The sequence below is a fragment of the Thunnus thynnus genome, chromosome 24, assembly GCF_963924715.1.
Source record: "Thunnus thynnus chromosome 24, fThuThy2.1, whole genome shotgun sequence".
In the NCBI taxonomy this organism is placed as follows: Eukaryota; Metazoa; Chordata; class Actinopteri; order Scombriformes; family Scombridae; genus Thunnus; species Thunnus thynnus.
The window spans coordinates 14,959,993-14,982,430 of NC_089540.1; the positions used below are offsets into that span (position 1 = coordinate 14,959,993).

At 39.3% G+C, this 22,438-nt stretch overlaps 2 protein-coding genes across 3 annotated transcripts in view; both read left to right on the forward strand.

Moving 5' to 3' along the window:
• LOC137177285 (uncharacterized) overlaps window positions 1-19,651 on the forward strand; it is a 37,380-nt gene extending 17,729 nt beyond the window's left edge. Inside the window, exons 16-25 of one of the 2 annotated variants that reach the window (XM_067583473.1) lie at window positions 444-467; window positions 5,618-5,641; window positions 6,664-6,690; window positions 7,157-7,180; window positions 9,567-9,593; window positions 10,083-10,106; window positions 15,009-15,035; window positions 15,530-15,553; window positions 17,693-17,779; window positions 17,914-19,651. In XM_067583473.1, coding sequence (XP_067439574.1) covers window positions 444-467; window positions 5,618-5,641; window positions 6,664-6,690; window positions 7,157-7,180; window positions 9,567-9,593; window positions 10,083-10,106; window positions 15,009-15,035; window positions 15,530-15,553; window positions 17,693-17,779; window positions 17,914-17,957 — 332 coding nt within the window. In that variant the 3' untranslated portion in view covers window positions 17,958-19,651. Of the gene's footprint in view, window positions 1-443; window positions 468-5,617; window positions 5,642-6,663; window positions 6,691-7,156; window positions 7,181-9,566; window positions 9,594-10,082; window positions 10,107-15,008; window positions 15,036-15,529; window positions 15,554-17,692 lie in introns of both variants that reach the window. The other variant, XM_067583472.1, reaches the window with a different exon arrangement.
• The window catches only part of LOC137177283 (uncharacterized), a 238,723-nt gene that overhangs the window by 44,823 nt on the left and 171,462 nt on the right, over window positions 1-22,438 (forward strand). The gene's annotated exons all lie outside the window — the stretch shown is intronic.

The window sequence follows — 22,438 nt, forward strand, 5'->3', positions numbered from 1 at the left end:
GATAGAACATTTTGACATTGGTCACCTATTTGTCTTTAATAATTTAAGAGTATTAAACATGACAATATTTGAAATAATGTTCTGTTTTCCTGCATCCAGATGCATTCAAATGCATTCAGTGTACTTTTTTCTTAAAATGCTGAATTTTAAAAATCAACTGAGAAAAAAAGTCTCAAATTGGACACATTGTTAGTTGTTGATTTATAACGTGATGTTTTCCAAACAGACAAAAGAAGTTTTACAGTCATCAATCATACTGCTCTTAGTTTTAACAGATGAAATTAAAACATGTATTCTGACAAATAGATTTATTTGCAACTAAATACTGACAAAGACATATCTGACCAACATTTTTTGAATAGCAGCAGTTAAAAAAGTTCTAACATGGATTCACTGTGTGATAGATGCATCATGGTTGTGACAATTCTTTATTTATTTCACAGAGTATCTAGAAAGGTTGGATAAAGGTAAGAACAAGTATGTTTTTACTTAGACCATTAGAACTGCAGTAAACTAGAAGTTTCATTGTCTGACAGATGTATTGTGGTTGTGACAATTCTTTTATCATTTAATACTGATCTCAACAATTTCTGAGGTCCATAAAACATCCACCCAGGACCTGGAAACTCTCAATCTATTTAATTGAAATATGACAATAATTAGTTTATTTTTTAGTGTCAAATCACAAAACAAGAAAGAAGACAATTACAGAAAGAGACAATAATTAAAGCTGTAAGCAGCGTTGAATGGGCCTTCACACCCTTGAGCACATTGGGGCGCGGTGCAGTCCAAGGGCTTCTGTCACGGGCATGTAGATGTCTCCAGACCTGGGCTGACAGGTCTGACTTTACAAATGTGAAGTTTGGTGCAGACTGGAGTATGTACAATAAAGTTATAGCAATTTCCTCTGTCATGGCGAAACATCGAATCTCAACTGCAGGGTGAGACATGTCTGTCTTGCTCACCCCTGTGTCAAAAAAATTATGCAAGTTTTGGGCCCTTTCACTGTAATTTCAATTAATAATTTGAAAACTGTTGATGAGTTTGTGTGTAAAAGAAATTCACTTCCTAATTTTCATCAAGTCTATTTTTAGAAAAGTAAAGGCTTTTGACCCACATGACCTGGTCAAAGTTTGATTGAAATGTGTACTGTCAGGTGTGGAGAGACAATAAGTTACTGCAGCTGGACACAGAAAAGTACTCATATATTTGAATGGAGAGTGTGAGCGAACCTACACCTTTTTGAACATTTACTGCTTCCACATAGTTTTAGATACAAACTTCATTTGAACTTTAAATGAGTCACGAGACTTTGACCTACAAATCTTGAATTTACATGTGTTTTCTATCCTTTACTGTTCGGGGTGTGGCACAGTCCAAGGGCTTCTGTGACAAGCATGTAGATGTTGTCAGACCTGGGCTGACAGGTCTGACTTGGGCTGGAATGGTCTGGTTGGGCTTGCCTACAACCTGACAAACATGAGCCTGAGCACGCCTCACCACACAAACTGTAAACACCTCGGGGTGTTCTCTCTCCAAAGCCATGGTCTCCGGGACTTCACAAGGTTTCTCACACACAACTGGTGTCACGCAAACCTGAGTACCGGCCAAATCATTTCCCAACACAAGGGCAACCCCTTCAACTGGCAAGGAAGGTACAATGCCGACCACTACCGGCCCATTTACAATGTTAGCCTTCAGAAATATCCGGTGCAAAGGAGCACTAATAAAACCACCTCCCACACCCTTCACTGGGGTAGAAGCTTTTAAATAGGTGGCGGGCGAGAGGTCTATAATACCCTGAACCAATAAGGACTGTGTGGCCCCTGTGTCCCTCAGGATGGATATAGGGACCATTTCCCTATCAGGTGCCCCAGAAACAGCCCCTCTTGACACAAAACCCTCAAACCCCTTCGCTACTGGGCAGGATGGCAGGTTCACGCTGTCCACTTCACAAAGACCAATCTGTGGGTGGGCATTTATCAACCCCACAACTTTCTCGTCCCCATTTCTTTTCCTGAGACCAGGACAACTGGACTTTATATGGCCAGGCTTTTTGCAGTAATGACAGATGACATCACTTCTAGGAATAAAAGGCTTCTCATACCTTTTCCCTGGTCCTTGAGAACGCAGGGAGGGAGGAGTAGGCTTAACCGCGATAGCCTCTGTAGGCCTGTCAGTGGTAGCCTGCCTCCTATCCTGTCTGCCAACCTTGCCTTTCCAAGGCGCTTCTCTGTGCGTTAACTCATAAGAATCTGCTGCCATAGCAACTCCTCTCAGCTCTGTAACGCCCCTCTCATTTAGATGTATTTCCATGTGCCGGGGTAAACTGGTTTTAAACTGCTCCACCAGTATAAGTTGCCGCAGCTCTTGAAAGGTATGTGTGTTAGTACTTGCTAACCACCTGTCAAACACAACCTCCTGTTGCCTAGCCAAATCAAGGAAAGTCTCACCTGGTTTCCGCTGCAGAGACCTGAACTTCTGTCGGTAGGCTTCTGGCACCACCTCATAGGCTGCCAAAACCACCTTCCTCACAGCATCATAGTCTCGGCTGTCAGAAGCATCTAAGGCTGCATAAGCTTCCTGAGCTTTACCCTCAAGCACACTCTGGATAAGCAGCGTCCACCTATTCTCAGGCCACTCTAGCTCTTTGGCAACTTTCTCAAAAGCTTCGAAGAAAGAGGCCACATCATCACAGTTAAACTTTGGCATGAGTCTTAAACAGCTGGAAACATCAAAACGAGCCTCGTGCTTACGTTGTAGGACACTGTGGTTAGCTTTAAGCTTCTCTTGCTCCAATGCCAACCTTGCCAACTCAAGTTTTTGCTCTTGCTCTTTTGCTGCCATCTTTGCCAACTCAAGTTGAAACATCTGCTCCCCCTCTCTCGCTCTTTCTCTCTCTCTCTCTCCTCCCTCTCTCTCTCCTGTACTGGATCATGCAGGTGTAACGCTGAAATGAGAGTCTCCACAATTTCTGGCTTTCTAGCCTCTGGATTTATCTCAACCTCACAATATTGAGCTACTGCAAGCAAATCTTCTTGTCTAAGCTTACGCAACTCATTTCGCCCAAAATCGCTCCCACAAAACTCTTCAACTCTGAAAGTAGCCATAGTTACCGTTAGTGAGCGCTCACCGGTGGGGTAACCAAAGGAGACAAGGCCCTCACAAAAATTACCTCTAAGGTAACTTATCAGATGGCCATAAACTAAACGTATAACCTGCTAACAGGAGGTCGCCCATAGGTCACTCTATTCTCAGAGATCAATACAAACATAAGTCACACACAGCGCTCATGACACTGCTACTTACAGATGGACCACCAACCGATGCACCCAGTAGTCGCACACAGTGCTTATGACAATACAACTTACAGACGGACCGCAAACCAATGCACCCTTAAGTCGCACACAGCGCTTATGACAATACAACTTACAGACGGACCGCAAACCAATGCACCCTTAAGTTGCACACAGTGCTTATGACAATACAACTTACAGACGGACCGCAAACCAATGCACCCGAATGCCGCGCACAACAGCAAAACACCAGCCGTCAACCAACCCGCTAAGCCACACTGTTATCGTCAACTTACAGACCTATCCTCGTTTTTAACCTCAACACACCCGATAAAGATTTTCCTTAGCTTCTCGTCTAGCTAGCTGAGTTTTACATACATACACAACCATCTGTTTAAAACGAGAGTCTGGCACTGAGCAGCTGTTCTGTCCGTAGCTGTATGTCCATGGCCTACTTCTAAACCGAGCAACATACAACTTTTCTCGAGCTGAATCCAACTCAATTGTGCCTCTTCCCGCAAACAGAATGCTTGGATGTAACTCACTAACTGAACTCTAATCGCTTCGAATCCATATCCCGGACTAGTCTCCCAAATTATGTTACGGACTAGTTAAGTCTAGGGGATACAGTATTAAGAACCAATACTAGTCCTAACCTGGAGGGTGTAGAAAAGGAGAAAACGTGGGAGAATACAGAGGAAGACGGACTGGTTTCCAATGTTAGAGACAGATAGTCTGGAGGTGGGTTACCTTATCGGGTTTCCACGCCGACTAGCATTTCAAGTCCCTCCGGCTCAGCCTCGCCAGCGCTGGGCGTTGCTCTCGTGAGCCGCGAGCTCCTTCTGGCGGTTCAGTTCAGTTTTTTGGTGGTTGGGGGATGGATCTCCAAAGAACAAAGCTGGTTTTACTCAAGGGGTCCGGGCGCAGGAAAGGTGTGAAGCTGTAATGTCTCGAACGCTTCTAAAAAGGACGTCTCGCTGGGCTTTAACTCAACTCGTATCACTTTCAATTGTCGCGCTTTCCCAGCTGAGCCTCATCACGTTACTCCAGTGGCTGCGCGCACACCTCACTGTGACGTCCTTTTACCAACCCACAGCTTAACCACACCCCCTTGTTATCTTCTCAATGAAAACCAGTCCAGTTTAGGAAAGGGAAAGGAAGAAAGAGGGACTATAAACCCCGCCCCCTTTTCTCCTAACAGTATATAGACCTTTCTGCTATATCCTATAAAACTGAGCTACATTCAACTTTCACACCCATCCCCCGCCTTTCTTCCCTCCTACTCCCTGTCAGATTGAGAGCAGGATTTCAGAGCAGTCTTCTAGTGGAAATATCTTCAAAATCATGACTTTGGCCAAATCTTACATTCAAAATCACATTTTAGTAGGAATTTTCATTGCGAATCCATTGATACAGGTTTGGAAGTGGTCTGGCTTATAGTTTAGACGTCAGAAGCCTCAGTTTGGCACAAAGTCCATGCCCAGAGATTGCCTCCCCATTAGTTTACATTGTAAGGTGGAATGTGGCACTCCAACTTTCGGGGCTTACAAAAGCTAAACCGTTTAAGTTATTACAAAGTTTTTAATAACTTTTGCTCAACACAGTGTGATAAGTCATGTATTAAAGTTTGAAGCCGATACCATTAACACCCTAGGAGGTGATAGCGTTTCTTGGGGGTCCAAAATTGTCGCAGAGTCTTACTTTGATGGGCATATTGCAGACTTCCTGTTGGATTTAGCGCAGTGGTGTCAGTGTATGATTTGTAGGTCTTGACCAGACAAATAATTGAGATTTGGTTCAATCTCTCTACGACATTCCTACGGGCTGTGGCGGCCATTTTAGATACATAGGTGGCGCTATGAAGCACATTTTGGCACTTTGGGGGATAATTTTTACATTTTATCAAATTTCTTACCCGACCTGATGTGCATGCCAAATTTGGTGAGTTCTTGAGCATGTTTAGGATGTCAAAGTGGTGAGATAATAAAGAAAGAAAGAAAGAAAGAAACACACAAAATACAATAGAGTCTTCGCCCCTTTGGGGCTTAGGCCCTAAAAAGTCAAATTGGACACATTGTCAGTTGTTGTTGATTTAGTAATGTGATGTTTTCCTAACAGACAAATTAAGTTTTACAGTCATCAATCATACTGCTGTTAGTTTTAACAGATAAAATTAAAACATGTATTCTGAAAAACAGATTTTTTTGCAACTTAATACTGACAAAGACATAGAAGAATAGCAGCAGTTAAGAAACTTCTAATATGGATTCACTGTGTGATAGATGCATCATGGTTGTGACAATTCTTTATTTATTTCACAGGGCATCTTGAATGGAGGAAAAAGGGTAAGAACAACTTCTTTTTTCCTGAACCGTTATAACTGCAGTAAACTAGAAGTTTCACTGTCTGACAGATGTATTGTGGTTGTGACAATTCTTTTATCATTTAATACTGATCTCAACAATTTCTGAGGTCCATAAAACATCCACCCAGGACCTGAAAACTCTTAATCTATTTAATGGAAATATGACAATAATTAGTTTATTTTTTAGTGTCAAATCAGGAAGACGATTACAGAAAGAGAAAATAATAACAACATACATTATATTAAACATACATGATACTATTCAGTTATAGGAGTGGCAAAAATTGGATTTAAGAGGTGAAACGTCAACCGTTATTGATTGTTGTTCTCCATCTCTCTCTAAATGTAAATGAAATTACAGGACTTCTTTATCTCTTCTGCTTAGTGGCAACATCAGAAGACAACCTCCTAATCAGAGCTGAAAATGTAAAGTAGAGGTTCATTGATAAACACACTGAAAGGCACCAGAGACAGACTGCCTTTCTGTATCTGTATGTCTGAAGTCTTTGAAGCCATAAAAAAGTCTTGAAGGTTTGATATTTAAAAGGTCAAGACCAGGCGAGTCTTCAGCTGTACTGCAGAGACTGTGTGTTGTCACTAAACTAAAACGTATGACTCATTACATTTTCTTTGGCTGATTCTTCCTCACCTCTGAGAACATTGTCAGAGTATTAGGAAAACCCATCTTTCATGACTCTACACATATTGTCCACTCTGTTAATACTATTAATATTGTTATATTTGTTAATGAGAACCTGTGTTTGTAAAGGCCACCCTCAACATCTGTAATTAATTCATGTATTTAATCTCTACAACTTTCTCAACTAAACAAAACCACCAGATAAAAGAGCAGTTATGAATGTTACAAATGTATTATTAATACCCATGTTGCACAAGTTTGATATTCACAAAAGAAAAACTTATAAAACCTAATTATGAAACAAAACATGATTAATGAAGAATTCCAGTGAGTTAACACACACTTATTCATCTTCAATACAGGAGAAGCTGCTGAAACGAGATGGCAAAGTAAGATAGAACATTTTCACATTGGTCACCTATTTGTCTTTAATCATTTTAGAGTATTTAACATGACAATGTTTTAAATTCATAAATTAAAAATTAATAAACTTTTACAAGCAAAAACCAGTGTTTCAAATGCATTCAATGTACTTTTTTTTTTTAATCGCTGAATTTTAAGTCAATTAAATAAAAAAGTCTCAAATTGAACACATTGTTAGTTGTTGTTGATTTAGTAATGTGATGTTTTCCTAACAAACAAATGAAGTTTTACAGTCATCAATCATACTGCTGTTAGTTTTAACAGATAAAATTAAAACATGTATTCTGACAAATAGATTTATTTGCAACTAAATACTGACAAAGACATATCTGACCAACATTTTTTGAATAGCAGCAGTTAAAAAACTTCTAATATGGATTCACTGTGTGATAGATGCATCATGGTTGTGACAATTCTTTGTTCATTTCACAGAGTTCCAAGAAAGGAGGGATAAGGGTAAGAACAACTATTTTTTTTCTTGAACCGTTATAACTGCAGTAAACTAGACGTTTCACTGTCTGACAGATGTATTGTGGTTGTGACAATTCTTTTATCATTTAATACTGATCTCAACAATTTCTGAGGTCCATAAAACATCCACCCAGGACCTGGAAACTCTCAATCTATTTAATGGAAATATGCCAATAATTAGTTTATTTTCTAGTGCTACATCACAAAAAAAGAAAGAAGACGATTCCAGAAAGAGAAAATAATAACAACATACATTATATTAAACATACATGATACTATTCAGTTATAGGAGTGGCAAAACTTGGATTTAAGAGGTGAAGCGTCGACCATGAACCACAACGTCCCTGGTTCATGTTTGATTAGGGACCTTTATTGATTGTTGTTCTCCATCTCTCTCTAAATGTAAATTAAATTACAGGACTTCTTTATCTCTTCTGCTTATTGGCAGCATCAGAAGACAACTTCCTTATCATAGCTCAAAATGTAAAGTAGAGGTTCATTGATAAACACACTAAAAGGCACCAGAGACAGTCTGCCTTTCTGTATCTGTATGTCTGAAGTCTTTGAACCACAGCGTCCCTGGTTCATGCTCAATCAGGGACATTTATTGACTGTTGTTCTCCATCTCTTTCTCCCCCCATCCCTCATTTTCTGTCATCTCTTCACTGATACTAATCAATAATCAATAAAAGCATAGAATGCCCAATAAGTTATTTCTTAAAATTTGAATGGTGTAATCTTTGGAATAATGAGATAACCTGCATCCTGTGATGTGAGTGTACGTGGGGGAATGTGAGGTCTGAGAAGTTTTGACAGGTCAGGAGGTAATAGGTAGCAGTTTGTAGTCTGACTTGAATGAAACCATAAACCAGTGAATCAGAAGAATTGTAGCAGCTGCATTTTGGACTTGTTGGATCTTTTTAATAGTACAGAATACAAGACCTGAATGACCATGAATGAGAATTTCTGCATCTGACTGTGTTAGAAATGGGTGAACTTGGACGATGTGTCAGAGGTGGAAGAAATCTACTTTAGTGATGTTGCTGATGTGTCCCTCGAATCTAAGATAAATGAAATTACAGGACTTCTTTATCTCTTCTGTTTAGTGTCTGTCACATCCTGAATGGACTTTCTGTTTTTGGACTCATTGTGTTTTGTTCTCTTGAGTTTTCTGTGTTGCATTTATGTTTCCTGGATTTGGTTCCCTTGTGTGTTCCCTGACTCCTCCTGTGTTCATGTGCACCTCCTCTCACCTGCCTTGCATCACTGTTGTTAGCCCAACCCTACTCCTAGTATATTCCCCAGTTTATCAGCCCCCAGTCTGCCAGTGTGTTGTGTCACCTGTTGTCCGATTACTTAAGTTCCTGTTTTATTTTGAAATGTTTTCTTCTTGTGTCTTGTCACCTTTACTTCCTGTGTTTTCTGGCCTTTGTTGATTGCCTCATGTTTCACCTGTGTTTTGTTTTACTCACCTGTGTTCAGTTTTCAATCACGCCCTGTGTATTTATAGTCCAGTTTTCAGTTCAGTCTCTGTCGAGTTGTCTGCGTTTGTTCTGTGGTCATGGTCATGGTCAGTGTTCCTGGTTCCTGGTTCCTGGTTCCTGTGTCTCAGTGTCTCCTGTGTTTCTGGTCGATGTTCCTCTGACTCAGTGTCTCCAGTGACTTTTTGCATTTTTTCATTTAATATACCGCATTGTATCCTGCCTGCCGTCTCTTGCGTTTGGGTCCACCTGCTCCACACCTACTTGACAGTGGCAACATCAGATGACAACTTCCTAATCAGAGCTCAAAATGTAAAGTAGAGGTTCATTGATAAACACACTGAAAGGCACCAGAGACAGTCTGCCTTTCTGTATCTGTATGTCTGACGTCTTTGAAGCCATAAAAAAGCCTTGAAGGTTCGATATTTAAAAGGTCAAGACCAGGCGAGTCTTCATCTGTACTGCAGAGACTGTGTGTTGTCACTAAACTAAAACGTATGACTCATTACATTTTCTTTGGCTGATTCTTCCTCACCTCTGAGAACATTGTCAGAGTATTAGGAAAACCCATCTTTCATGACTCTACACATATTGTCCACTCTGTTAATACTATTAATATTGTTATATTTGTTAATGAGAACCTGTGTTTGTAAAGGCCACCTTCAACATCTGTAATTAATTCAGGTATTTAATCTCTACAACTTTCTCAACTAAACAAAACCACCAGATAAAACAGCAGTTATGAATGTTACAAATGTATTATTAATACCCATGTTGCACAAGTTTGACATTCACAAAAGAAAATGTAACTTAAAACCTAATTATGAAACAAAACATGATTAATAAAGAATTCCAGTGAGTTAACACACACTTATTCATCTTCAATACAGGAGAAGCTCCTGAAAGGAACTGGCAAGGTAAGATAGAACATTTTCAGATTGGTCACCTATTTGTTTTTGATAATTTTAGAGTATTTAACATGACAATATTTTAAATAATATTCTGTTTTCATGCATCCAACACTTAAAAGTAATTAATACCTAAACTTTTACAAGCAAAAACCAGTGTTTTTAATGCATTAAATATTTTTTTTTAATTGCTGAATTTTAAAAATCACTTGAAAAAAAGTCTCAAATTGGACACATTGTTAGTTGTTGTTGATTTAGTAATGTGATGTTTTCCTAACAAACAAACGAAGTTTTACAGTCATCAATCATACTGCTGTTAGTTTTAACAGATAAAGTTAAAACATGTATTCTAACAAATAGATTTATTTGCAACTAAATACTGACAAAGACATATCTGACCAACATTTGTTTGAATAGCAGCAGTTAAAAAACTTCTAATATGGATTCACTGTGTGATAGATGCATCATGGTTGTGACAATTCTTTATTTATTTCACAGAGCATCTTCAATGGAGGAGAAAGGGTAAGAACAACTAATTTTTTTTCTTGAACCGTTATAACTGCAGTAAAGTAGAAGTTTCACTGTCTGACAGATGTATTGTGGTTGTGACAATTCTTTTATCATTTAATACTGATCTCAACAATTTCTGAGGTCCATAAAACATCAACCCAGGACCTGGAAACTCTCAATCTATTTAATGGAAATATGACAATAATTAGTTTATTTTTTAGTGTCAAATCACAAAAAAAGAAAGACGACTATTACAGAAAGAGAAAATAATAACAACATACATTATATTAAACATACATGATACTATTCAGTTATAGGTGTGGCAAAAATTGGATTTAAGAGGTGAAATGTCGACCATTAACCACAACGTCCCTGGTTCACGTTCGATTAGGGACCTTTATTGATTGTTGTTCTCCATCTCTCTCTTAATGTAAATGAAATTACAGGACTTCTTTATCTCTTCTGCTTAGTGGCAACATCAGATGACAACTTCCTAATCAGAGCTGAAAATGTAAAGTAGAGGCATCTCTACAACTTTCTCAACTAAACAAAACCACCAGATAAAAGAGCAGTTATGAATGTTACAAATGTATTATTAATACCCATGTTACACAAGTTTGACATTCACAAAAGAAAATGTAACTTACGATGAAACTTATGAAACAAAACATGATAAATGAATGTAATTAATCCAGGTATTTAATCTCTACAACTTTCTCAACTAAACAACACCACCAGATAAAAGAGCAGCGTTGGGATGGGCAGGAGTGTGTTTGGTTATTAGCAATAATTAATAATTATCATAGATAATTATAAATTATGAAATCAAAATATTAATATTAATCAAAAATTCGGGCACCAACTGTTGGATCTGTGTGGAGCGCAGTTGATTATTTGCAATAATAATCAATTATTAAAGATAATTAACTAATTATAACTACAACTATTTATTAAACTTAGCAAGATTAACAAAGTTAGCAAATGCTCTGATCAATAAATCACTGTTCTAAAATTTAATCTACCAAAGCAAAACAAACAGCTATATACAGGATTGAGCACATGCAGGGGAATGCATGCATGTGTGTGTGTGATTGGTGTGTGTGTGAGTACTGGATACAGGAAGAGCGCAGGGCTTTGAAGCAAATTTGACATAGTGGCCAAACCGTGTAATTACAACGTCACGTGATGCACACTGGCCCAAAAAGACTTTTTCCCATTGACTTACGTTGTGAAAGAGATGTCTGTAAATCAGTGGATAAATTTTTCTGAGCGTCACAACCCCCGCGAAATGACTTGTTTCACTATCAGAATTAAATCCGTTTGGTCCGATCACATTTCAAAAGCCTAGAAGAGCCGCATGATTGAATTGTTTTATCCCCATTCAAGTTAGCCAGAGAGCTAAACTGGAAGTAGCCGACTTGGCCAGCTAAAGCCACTAGTGCGCATGCTCTATGGGCCACACAATGCGGAAGATCCGGGTACTTTCATACCGGGAAGTTGATATTTTTTTTTTTTTTTTTTCTTTTTTGCTTCATGCACCACTGAGCAACTTTCATAGGAATGAACGGGGCCCTGCCTCTGACGCTGTATCCAGTTCTCTTTATACATCCATGGTGTGTGTGTGTGTCATGGATGTATTATAAGAGCTGGAGACCGGACTAAAAATGGCGCCCATTCAGTCCTATGGGAATTGCTCGCCTGGCGCATACGCCAAAAAAAGTTTCTAGCTTCCAGGTTTGCTTCCGTGTTGTGCAGCCCACTGAATATGCGCAGTAGTGTTTCCCCTGCTTGCCCCGCCCACGAGCTCTCACTTGGTCCAAAGACTTTACATTGTGATGACATCACAGATTTTAAAATCGCTCTTCTCGGCTTGAGGAAAGTTTTACAAACATAAACCTCCATGGATCAAAAGTTCATAATAGAAAGAGTCATAACTGAAGTTGTTTACAGTTCGAGGGCTCCTGTCAACAGTTTTGCAGGTGTCTCTTTTACAGTGGTGGTCTATGGGGAAAATCCTTTTTGGGCCGCAGGGGGATTTTTCGCTGCAATACCGCGAGTGACCACTGGGAAAAATTGGCTGCAAGGCTGAGCGGCGGCGCCCTATCCAGCTCTTATTATACATCCATGGTGTGTGAGACAAGATGGTGACGGGGCCTAACGTGATCACGTCGTCGGTCTGCGACGCGGACGTGACTATGGGAGGAAGTCACATCACGCGAGAACCGAATGGTGGAAGTGCAGTGGTGTCTTGGTTAGACAATAGCAAGATGGCGCTGCCCGGTGGTTGGCATCTTGCACTCACCAAAGTCCATGAAAAGCACACGTGTCTGATGACAGATAAGGGAAGACGAAGCAAAGCTTTGTCCGACGTTATCTGACCATCAGATGCAGATGTGCAAAAAGATGTCGGTGCGTGTGTGTTAGTCAAAAGAGAGGGAAGGAGGAGAGAAAGCGATCGTGAGAGGGAGAAAGCAGTTCCTTTGTCCACAGAGAGCGCACATATGGACGGCACTCTGTAACGCACGTTGTCTGCTTTCTGATCGACAAAGCAACTTACTTTCTCACTCACGATGGCACAAACACAGCAGTAGTCCCGAACGGCACAAACACAAAACAGTCTAGCGTGGTGAACACTACTAAACAGGCAGCAAACTTAAAATACTCCACAGAGTAAAGCAGGAAAAATGGACTCGGCGGTCCGTCAACTCACACAACAAGAACAATAGCAATGAAGCTAAAAAGCTAAATGCTAAACAACAGCACTGATGCTGAAAAGAACACACAACTAACACTGCCTCTGCCCAGACTTATGCCTCTTACTTGGTCGCTTCAGAAAGCGAGCAGGGTGTGTGTGAAGTCCATCTTTCTGTCCGGTTCTGTCCCGCTCTGTCCTCGGCTAGGATGCAGACGGTGGCTGTTCTCGCACGGTCGGTGAAAATCACGGCGAGCTGGCTCTGAGCAGCGTGGCGGAGAAAACAGCAGAGTCGACTCGGTGAAGAAGAGCAGGGCAGAGAAGTTCCACATCTTCCTGAAGAAACTCCGTTTCTCACTCCTGCAGGGGAATTTGAGGGTGCTGGTTGCAGCAGCGGTCTCTCTCGGATCCAGGAATGTGTTCGAGTGAACACGGGCGGCAAGGGCAGTCTTCGGTGAGGGGAAAAACACATGCGTGGGGTACCCACGTTAGTCAAGCTGACTCACAGAGGGACAGAAGTTGCCCCTAGCTCAGCGACATGGGAAAGGCGTGTTCTTCAGGGCGTGCTCTGATTTAAAAGTGGCAGTGATGTCATGGCTGTGTCATCAGGACGCTCCGCTGTGCAGGATCATCTCCACCAATGAGAGACTGTGGGTACATCTCAAGTCTCTTAATTTATGTCTCCTCGCCTGAACCGGAAGTTGTTCCTGATGCGCCATTTTGATAAGGATAAGTCTGTTATTCTGCTCCGAGGAGCGAGGAGGGATCTCTGAGGAGCGAGGAGCGAGGAAACACGAGAGCAGCCATCATGGAAGTCTTTTACCGGCCGACACGCCCCCTTTTGGATATCAGTTATTGATTGGACGCTGCAGCTGATCTGACTGATCTGATACATCACTGCAGTTTCATACTGAAGTGAAGACAGATTACAGATTAAATTTAAATGTATCATTCCCAAGTTTTATGTTTTATTTGTTTTCTGATTCATCATATAGTTAAAAATCTGTTAATTGTCGGTCTGATCAACAAAAGAACCATTAACAACTTTCTTCATTTATGAGAGATTTTTTTTTCATGATGTTATTTCCTCCATTAAACTGTTTCTTGCTGACAGACAGACTCTTCCTGACTTTAATTTTATCCATAATAACAGTTAAACACATTTATATTTTACATCATTTATCGTCATTTCCATTTAGTCACATGTGAGGCTGAAAATTCCTGAGCGTCGGGTTTGATATGAGTTTCGTAATTTACATTTTCCCTGAAACATTTTGCCAAATACATATTTTCCAGTGTTCAGAAGACACCGTGACTATATTCCAGGTAATTGAATAATGAATTCACTATCAGGATTATCAAAAAATACAGATGCAAATAATCAATAAATAGTATAAACGCATTCTGCAAGTAGAAATGGTTCCTGTGCCTCTGAGCAGGACACAGTATAAATGCAGAATTTTATTTGCATTTATACTTATTTAGGTGTTTGTTAAACAGGTAACAGGCTGCAGAGAGAAAACAGCTGCTCTAGCGGTGATAACTGTGAACCTTTATGAGTGTCAGCACAGCGCACATGTGTGCAGACACAAAACTCCATCAGAAGTCTCTACAGCTCTTAAAGCCGACTGACAGCTGATCCAGCTGTGATCAGATGTTGCTGTCATCAGAAACGGATGTCGCTTCACATGACACTTCAGAGGAGAGGACGTCTCATGTCTCTTAAAACAAATTTTTTTAGTTTCCTCTCTCCTCGCTTGGTTTCCTTGCGTCTCTCCTTGCATCCACGGTGGGAGGGACTAAGACGCAAGGAAAAGACGCAAGTGAGGGATGCAATTTAAGAGACTTGGGATGCACCCTGTATGTTGACTGTTCCATGCTGAGGTGTGAAAATTGCAAAGCATCACTGGAAATGGAGTTTGCAATGGACTCCCATTGTCTGTAAGCAGCATTTTGGCGCTATTCCTTTGTCTCTGGGGAAACAAAGGAAAAAGCACCTCGTGGTCAAGCCTCAGCGGGTGCATGTAGGCCTTCTCTGTGTGACCTTGTGGTTTGAGGCCCAACAGCAGTTATGAATGTTACAAATGTATTATTAATACCCATGTTGCACAAGTTTGACATTCACAAAAGAAAATGTAACTTATAAAACCTAATTATGAAACAAAACATGATTAATGAAGAATTCCAGTGAATTAACACACACTTATTCATCTTCAATACAGGAGAAGTTGCTGAAAGGGAATGGCAAGGTAAGATAGAACATTTTCACATTGGTCACCTATTTGTCTTTAATAATTTTAGAGTATTTAACATGACAATATTTTAAATAATGTTCAGTTTTCCTGCATCCAGCCCTTAAAAGTAATTAATACCTAAACTTTTGCAAGCAAAAACCAGTGTTTCAAATGCATTCAATCTACCTTTTTAAATAAAAAAATTGCTGAATTTTAAAAATCACTTGGAAAAAAAGTCAAATTGGACACATTGTTAGTTGTTGATTTAGTAATGTGATGTTTTTATAGCAAACAAATGAAGTTTTACAGTCATCAATCATACTGCTGTTAGTTTTAACAGATAAAATTAATACATGTATTCTGACAAATAGATTTATTCGCAACTAAATACTGACAAAGACATATCTGACCAACATTTTTTGAATAGCAGCAGTTAAAAAAACTTCTAATATGGATTCACTGTGTGATAGATGCATCATGGTTGTGACAATTTTTTATTGATTTCACAGAGCTCCTAGAAAGGTTGGATACGGGTAAGAACAACTATTTTTTTCTTGAACTGTTATAACTGCAGTAAACTAGAAGTTTGACTGTCTGACAGATGTATTGTGGTTGTGACAATTCTTTTATCATTTAATACTGATCGCAACAATTTCTGAGGTCCATAAAACATCCACCCAGGACCTGGAAACTCTCAATCTATTTATTGGAAATATGACAATAATTAGTTTATTTTTTAGTATCAAATCACAAAAAAAGAAAGAAGACAATTACAGAAAGAGAAAATAATAACAACATACATTATATTAAACATACATGATACTATTGAGTTATAGGAGTGGCAAAAATTGGATTTAAGAGGTGAAGCGTCGACCATGAACCACAATGTCCCTGATTCATGTTTGATTAGGGACCTTTATTGATTGTTGTTCTCCATCTCTCTCTCCCCTCGTCCCTCATTTTCTGTCATCTCTTCACTGATACTAATCAATAATCAATAAAAGCATAGTAGACCCCAAAAAGTTATTACTTAAATAAAATGTGAATGGTGTAATCTTTGGAATAATGAGATAACCTGCATCCTGTGATGTGAGTGTTCGTGGGGGAATGTGAGGTCTGAGAAGTTTTGACAGGTCAGGAGGTAATAGGTAGCAGTTTGTAGTTTGACTTGAATGAAACCGTAAACCAGTGGATCAGAAGAATTGTAGCAGCTGCATTTTGGACTTGTTGGATCTTTTTAATAGTACAGAATACAAGACCTGAATGACCATGAATGAGAATTTCTGCATCTGACTGTGTTAGAAATGGGTGAACTTGGACGATGTGTCAGAGGTGGAAGAAAACTACTTTAGTGATGTTGCTGATGTGTCCCTCAAATCTAAGATAAATGAAATTACAGGACTTCTTTATCTCTTCTTGCACTGTGACAGATTATTCTTTTCTATTTATAAACCAGAGCAGGGGAATGACAGACACATTTTTACACATATGTTATGATCCAGCTCACTAGGGGAAAGAGAAGCAACATAAAACCAGATGTTTTTGGTTAAACAGTTATTTATTGCAAGGAAGGCAGGTGGTTTACAGAAAATATATACACAAAAGGAAAGCTACTAACTGACGAAGAGGGGCCTGCGGGTGCTGTTCAAATAAAAAAAAAAACAATATAACCAAAAGAGAACTCCTAAATCAGAGCTAAACTAACCAACACAAAGAAAACAACAGAAATAATACCTCACTCTCTAGACCTAGTCTTCAGTGGTTTAGAAAACAAGCACAATAAGAACAGAACCCCTGCTCTTGATGAGGCAAACAAAGAATCAACTAATGTGTGTGTGTGAGCAATCAGTGGTACATATAACTACACCTGGTCCAGTCCCCAAGCAACAGGCGAGTGTGTCATACTAGTTTCACTAAAACTGAAGTCTATATCCACGAGAGGCACAGCTAAACAGCGGGTGCTTCATACTAGTATCACAACAGATATCACACAACAACAAAACGGTAAAGTGGCAAGCTGTTCCAAGAGTCCCAGCCGCCCGACTGACAGGCTGGCCAGACATTTATCAGTTCGCCCACGGATTGGGCTGGCTGGCTCGACCAGGGGCTGTTCCAATCAGGACCATCAAGGAGACCAACCAGGAAGTAGGAGGAGCCGTGGAGACTGGAGACTGCTTGTCATGAAGAAAAAGACGCTAAAGAAAATGACTGCACACATTCACACACAAGGCAGGGATTTGTGGCAGTTGTAACAGCATACATAGCAGTTTCACAGTCAAACTATAAGTCGGTAACAATATAACAAGATAGATCATGTTGTTTATAATACCAATAAACAAATAAAATTTGACAAAACATAACATTTTTTTCCAGAAGAGTAAAAAAGAAAAGTGATAGCACAAAATGAGTGATTAATACGAAGACACATGACACAGGACAAGACAAAAGGGACAAACAACAAAACAACAACAAAACTGGATTAAAACTTTTAGATTTTCTTATTGTAATACACGCGCATGTGTGTTTTTTGTGCTTTTCCAATTTTCCAGATCACTAAGGGATGCATAAAAGTTTTCCACATTAATTGAAAAAAAAGTCTCAAATTGGACACATTGTTAGTTGTTGTTGATTTAGTGATGTGATGTTTTCTGTGGCAATTCTTTATTTCACAGAGATGTCAGAAATGCTTCCACCTGTCCAAGAAACATCCACCCAGAACCAGGAAACAGCTGAGTCCCCAGATCCCAGTAATGAAAATGGTGAGAGAAATATTATTGTATCCAGTCAGAATGATGCCAAAAGTTACAGCAGCAACAGCAGTAAACTAAAACTCTGTGTGACCTGCATGTATTAGATGTATTGTAATTCTGATAGTTCTTTTATCATTTTACAGAGGAGTCACCAATGATTCCTGATAACGCTGAAACATGCTGCTGATGGATGAACAGACAGCAGATCCAGAAGATGAGGCCCAAAGCTGAAGTACTTTGGGCTTGTTTTTACTATAAAAAAAAAAACCTGCAGGATTATACCAAACAACAGATTTGTTGTCTGTCAGGGTTTCATCACTGAATGTAACTGCTTTGGGCTGATCCTTCCCAACAGATGTGACTACAAACAGAGTTAAATGCTGACAGCTGTGAGCAGGACTGTGTGAAATACCTGCAGCCAGGTGGAGGTTTGTGGTTGTGTATCTCTAAATCAATCCATTAAGTTGGCAGTTATTGTTTTTGTTCACCCAAATGTCTTGATTTTACATTTTGCTCTGTTTCATTGTCTCTTTCATGAGCTGTAGTTTAGTTTTTAGTGACTCTAACTTAGATTTAAGTCTAAAAAAGAAAAGAAGAAATTTTAATTATTTTGTGATGCCTTTGAACTCATAATATTAATACCAACATGAGCATTTGGTGGCACAATATTAAGACTCAGTGTCACTGTAAAGATGTAATTTTTTATTGTAGAGAAATACAGTCGACTATGCAGGATGTGTTAAAACAGCCCAGAAACTAAACAGTTTACAAATGGAAACTCATGTTGTTGTGTGTTGCAGCCTGAACATTTTATCAGATATAATTTATTCTTTGATCAATCCTCACTTGAAAAGGCTGATTTTTTTTATACTTACTGTATTTTTCATACTTCCAAGTGAACTTCTTAAGAAAGTTTAGAGTTATGAGAATCATCTAACCTTCACCAGGGCCAAATTAAATACAGTACATATCCAGCTCATGAGGGTCAGATGATTACTGGCTTCTACAGGAAGTTCTGAGGTCTGAGGAACATTTTTAAACTGCTAACATGCCAAAGAGAAGAAACAAGTTATTGATTGTGGAGGTAAAAACTTCAGCAGATGATCCAGAACGCGGCGGCACGTCTGGTCTTCAACCAGCCCAAAACAGCACACGTCACCCTGCTGTTCATGTCCCTCCACTGGCTCCCAGTTGCTGCCAGCGTCAAATTCAAAACCCTGACATCCGCTTACAAAACAGCAACTTAAACGGCTCCCACCTACCTGAACTCTCTCATTCAGGTCTACACTCCCTCCTGCTCACTACGCTCTGCCAATGAAAGGCGCCTGGTACCACAACAGGGCTCTAAGTCGCTACTAGACTCTTCTCTTCTGTAGTTCCTTGGTGGTGGAACGAGATACCAAACTCTGCAGAGTCCCTCTCAATCTTTAAGAAAAGACTGAAGACCCAGCTCTTTCACAAACACCTCTGCACTTGATGGACTGAAGGAAGAGAAAAAAACAAAATAATCAAACCAAAACAAATCTGCTTCTATGCACTCTATGTATTGCTTCTGTGCACTGCCTGTTGGCATCTACATCCTATTGGACTCAAACTTGGTTTCATGGCACTTAACTGGTGTTGTTCTCTCCTGACTAGATCCTTGTTTGTGTTGTATCAGCTCTCAGATGTTTGTCGCTTTGGATTAAAGCGTCTGCTAAATGAAATCGTAAATTGTAAAAAATGGACTCAGCAGGATGTGTTGAGTCCCTGGAAGAGAACAATTTTATTCCTATAATGTAAAATGTCTCAGGTTTTTAGATGTTGTTACAAGCTGCTGCTGCTGCTGCTTCTGATGATGATGATGATGATGATGATGTCAGCACTTGTGTTTTGTTTCTCCTTATAAAGTGTCTGTCTTTGCTTTCTATGGGCCTTACTGTTCTTAATCTGCCCACCAGAGGTCCCCACACAGTCACACACTTTGTGGATCTTGGTGTATTGATTCTTTGAACTGCTGCACCTTTTCCTTTGAAATCTGCTTTATGTGCACTTTTTAGTTTTAATTGCTGGCACCTGATTCCACTTCCCTGTTTTAGACGTGACAATCACTGTGAATCATCATCATTATTATCTCCCTTATGTGGAGAGTTTAGTATGTGGATGGTTTAACAAAGCTAAATCCAAAACTACAAAGAATCCATAGTTACTATCATTTCAAATTTGGCTTCATGGCTAAAAAAGGCACATTTTCTACACGTTTCACTACATGTGTAAAGGTTGCTCTTCTCCCTTTTAACCAGGCTCTGGTTCCCAACATTAACAGTGTTGGAGGTTTTGTATGTTGATTTCAGTTAATCTGTCAGTTTACACAATTTCAGTTGAGTATTTTGTACTTCGTCACAATGTTATATTTTGCTGAAGGGCTTCAGTCCTGCTGTAATATTTGTGTTTTCGGTGTTTTATGATGGTGGTCCAGTAAAACTTTTGGATTCACAAACAAAAGTTTTTGGAAAGAAGGACTACAATCTTAGCTCCTATACAGTCTTTTTATTTTAACCCTTCTAATGTGTTATAGAGTTGCCAACACCTTTTGTGTTAGCAGGTCAAATTGGACCCATGATTTAACTCAGCCTGAAACAATCAAAAACAATGATTATCATCCAATATTGTTTTTCACCTCATGACTAACTTATTATGTATTCATATCCATGCAATCACGGTTTTAAATTTTGTTTTTATGTTCCCATGGACCATTTGTCTTACAATATACCACTTTTTAGATACCAATATTGCAAGAATTCTGTGTAATGTTGTTCATGCCACGCCCCCACAAGATGACAATGTGCTTGTCTGTGAGAAAAAAAAATCTACCGTTTATGTAGATATGATATCATGTGTGTGGGAGATAGCAAGAGAGAGAGAAGGAGAGAAAGGGAGAGTGTGTGTGTGTGTGTGTGTGTGTGTGTGTGTGTGTGTGTGTGTGTGTGTGTGTGTGTGTGTGTGTTAACATTCAAGTTCATTTTTAATGTAAGTGTGTCCATATTCTGCGAGAAAAGTTGCATTCCCGTTGGGGGGAGGGGTGCCAGAGGGATTGGAAGTACAAGTCCATACTGTGAGAAAATAATTATTCCCAGGGAGGGAGGGGAGGGGTCAGGTATCTAGAGTCAAAGATGAATCTTGTTTGAGCCAAATTTGATCCACAGAATAACCCACAACTTTTAAATGATGCATGCAACAGCCAATAATTTCTCCTTGGTCATATTTGACCCATAACACCACAAATGTAACTTTTTTTTTTAGAGACCTTCAGAATTGACTAAAATGGTGACAATTTGACTTGTTGTGTTAATATAGCTGTTTTTGAGGATATCATGAAGCCTTGTTCCAGTAAAAAAAAACTAGATGGTATTTATTGCATATCTTAACTTGAAAACGGGTCAATTTTGACCCTAACACAATAGAAGGGTTAAATTCTATAAATCAGCATTTCAACGCATCTTACTTTGTTCAGGAGGTTTGGGCTGTGAAAACAAATTAACTGAGACCAGCAAATGTCCATTGAATGTGTTTGTTTTTTAGCAGGAACATTGAAAATATCATTGATGGTATTACAGTTAATCCAACATTCAGACCAACTCTACAACATGAATATAAAACATTAATGACAGAGTTTTAAAGTGAAATTGTGGTCAACATGGCTGATGTCAGATAAGCTATGATCATTTTAGCAGGATGGAAATATATTTGGCTGCTCACTCTGAAGACATCTCAAAACCTCTTCTTGAGATAGCACCTATGTTTGATGACGCAAATAATGAAACACAGTGTTTAATATCTTATTGTTATGTGTTACCAAATCAGGTTTAGTGATCTTTATAAGACATTATTTATGCCAGCCTGTTGACCAAAATACTCAGTATCTGACAGTCAGTTGCTGTGACCTTGTTGTTTTTTCTGTCTTGTGGGACACTGCAGAGTTCAGAGTTCTGATTGGACACACATCCATTGCTGTGGTGGAAATACCGTCTCTACCTGCAAAGGAAACAGAAGAAGCCACTTTTAACCTCATTAACTGCAGTGTTTAGCAGAGCCCCGTCCACACAAGTTTAGTTCACCTCTGGGTCACAATATTCTGGTAATTATTTCAACTATTGTAGGAACTTAATTCTTTGTGGTTCAGAGTTCACAGCCAAGTTTATTTATCAACATTATTTATAGATTTTATTCCACATTTTAGTTCCTTGGTGTATTTGTGTGTTTGTATGTTACTGTGTTTTTAGGTAAATAAGCTGTTCAAAACTATTTGCCCCCAGTGGGATTAAAGAAGTTGTTGATTGATTGATTGATTGATTGATTGATTGATTGATTGATTGATTGATCAAATGTTACTTCATAGTCCTGTCAGTGGTTCATGTATTGGACTCAGTGTGAGTAGTGACAGCATAATGAACACCAGAAATGGTTGAGCCCAGGCCCGGACTGGCTATCGGGAGCACTGGGACTTTTCTGCTAAATGACCCGGCAGGCAGGAGAAGTAGAGAGACAGAGAGTAGTTGGCAATTACACGTGTCGTTTGGCAGCAAGTGCATTTATTAAATGACGTAGCAGCAAGATGGACGGAGGAAAAAAGAGGACAGGTGGAGCAGAGAGGGAAAGAGAGAAAAAAAGAAAGGTAAATAAACGTGC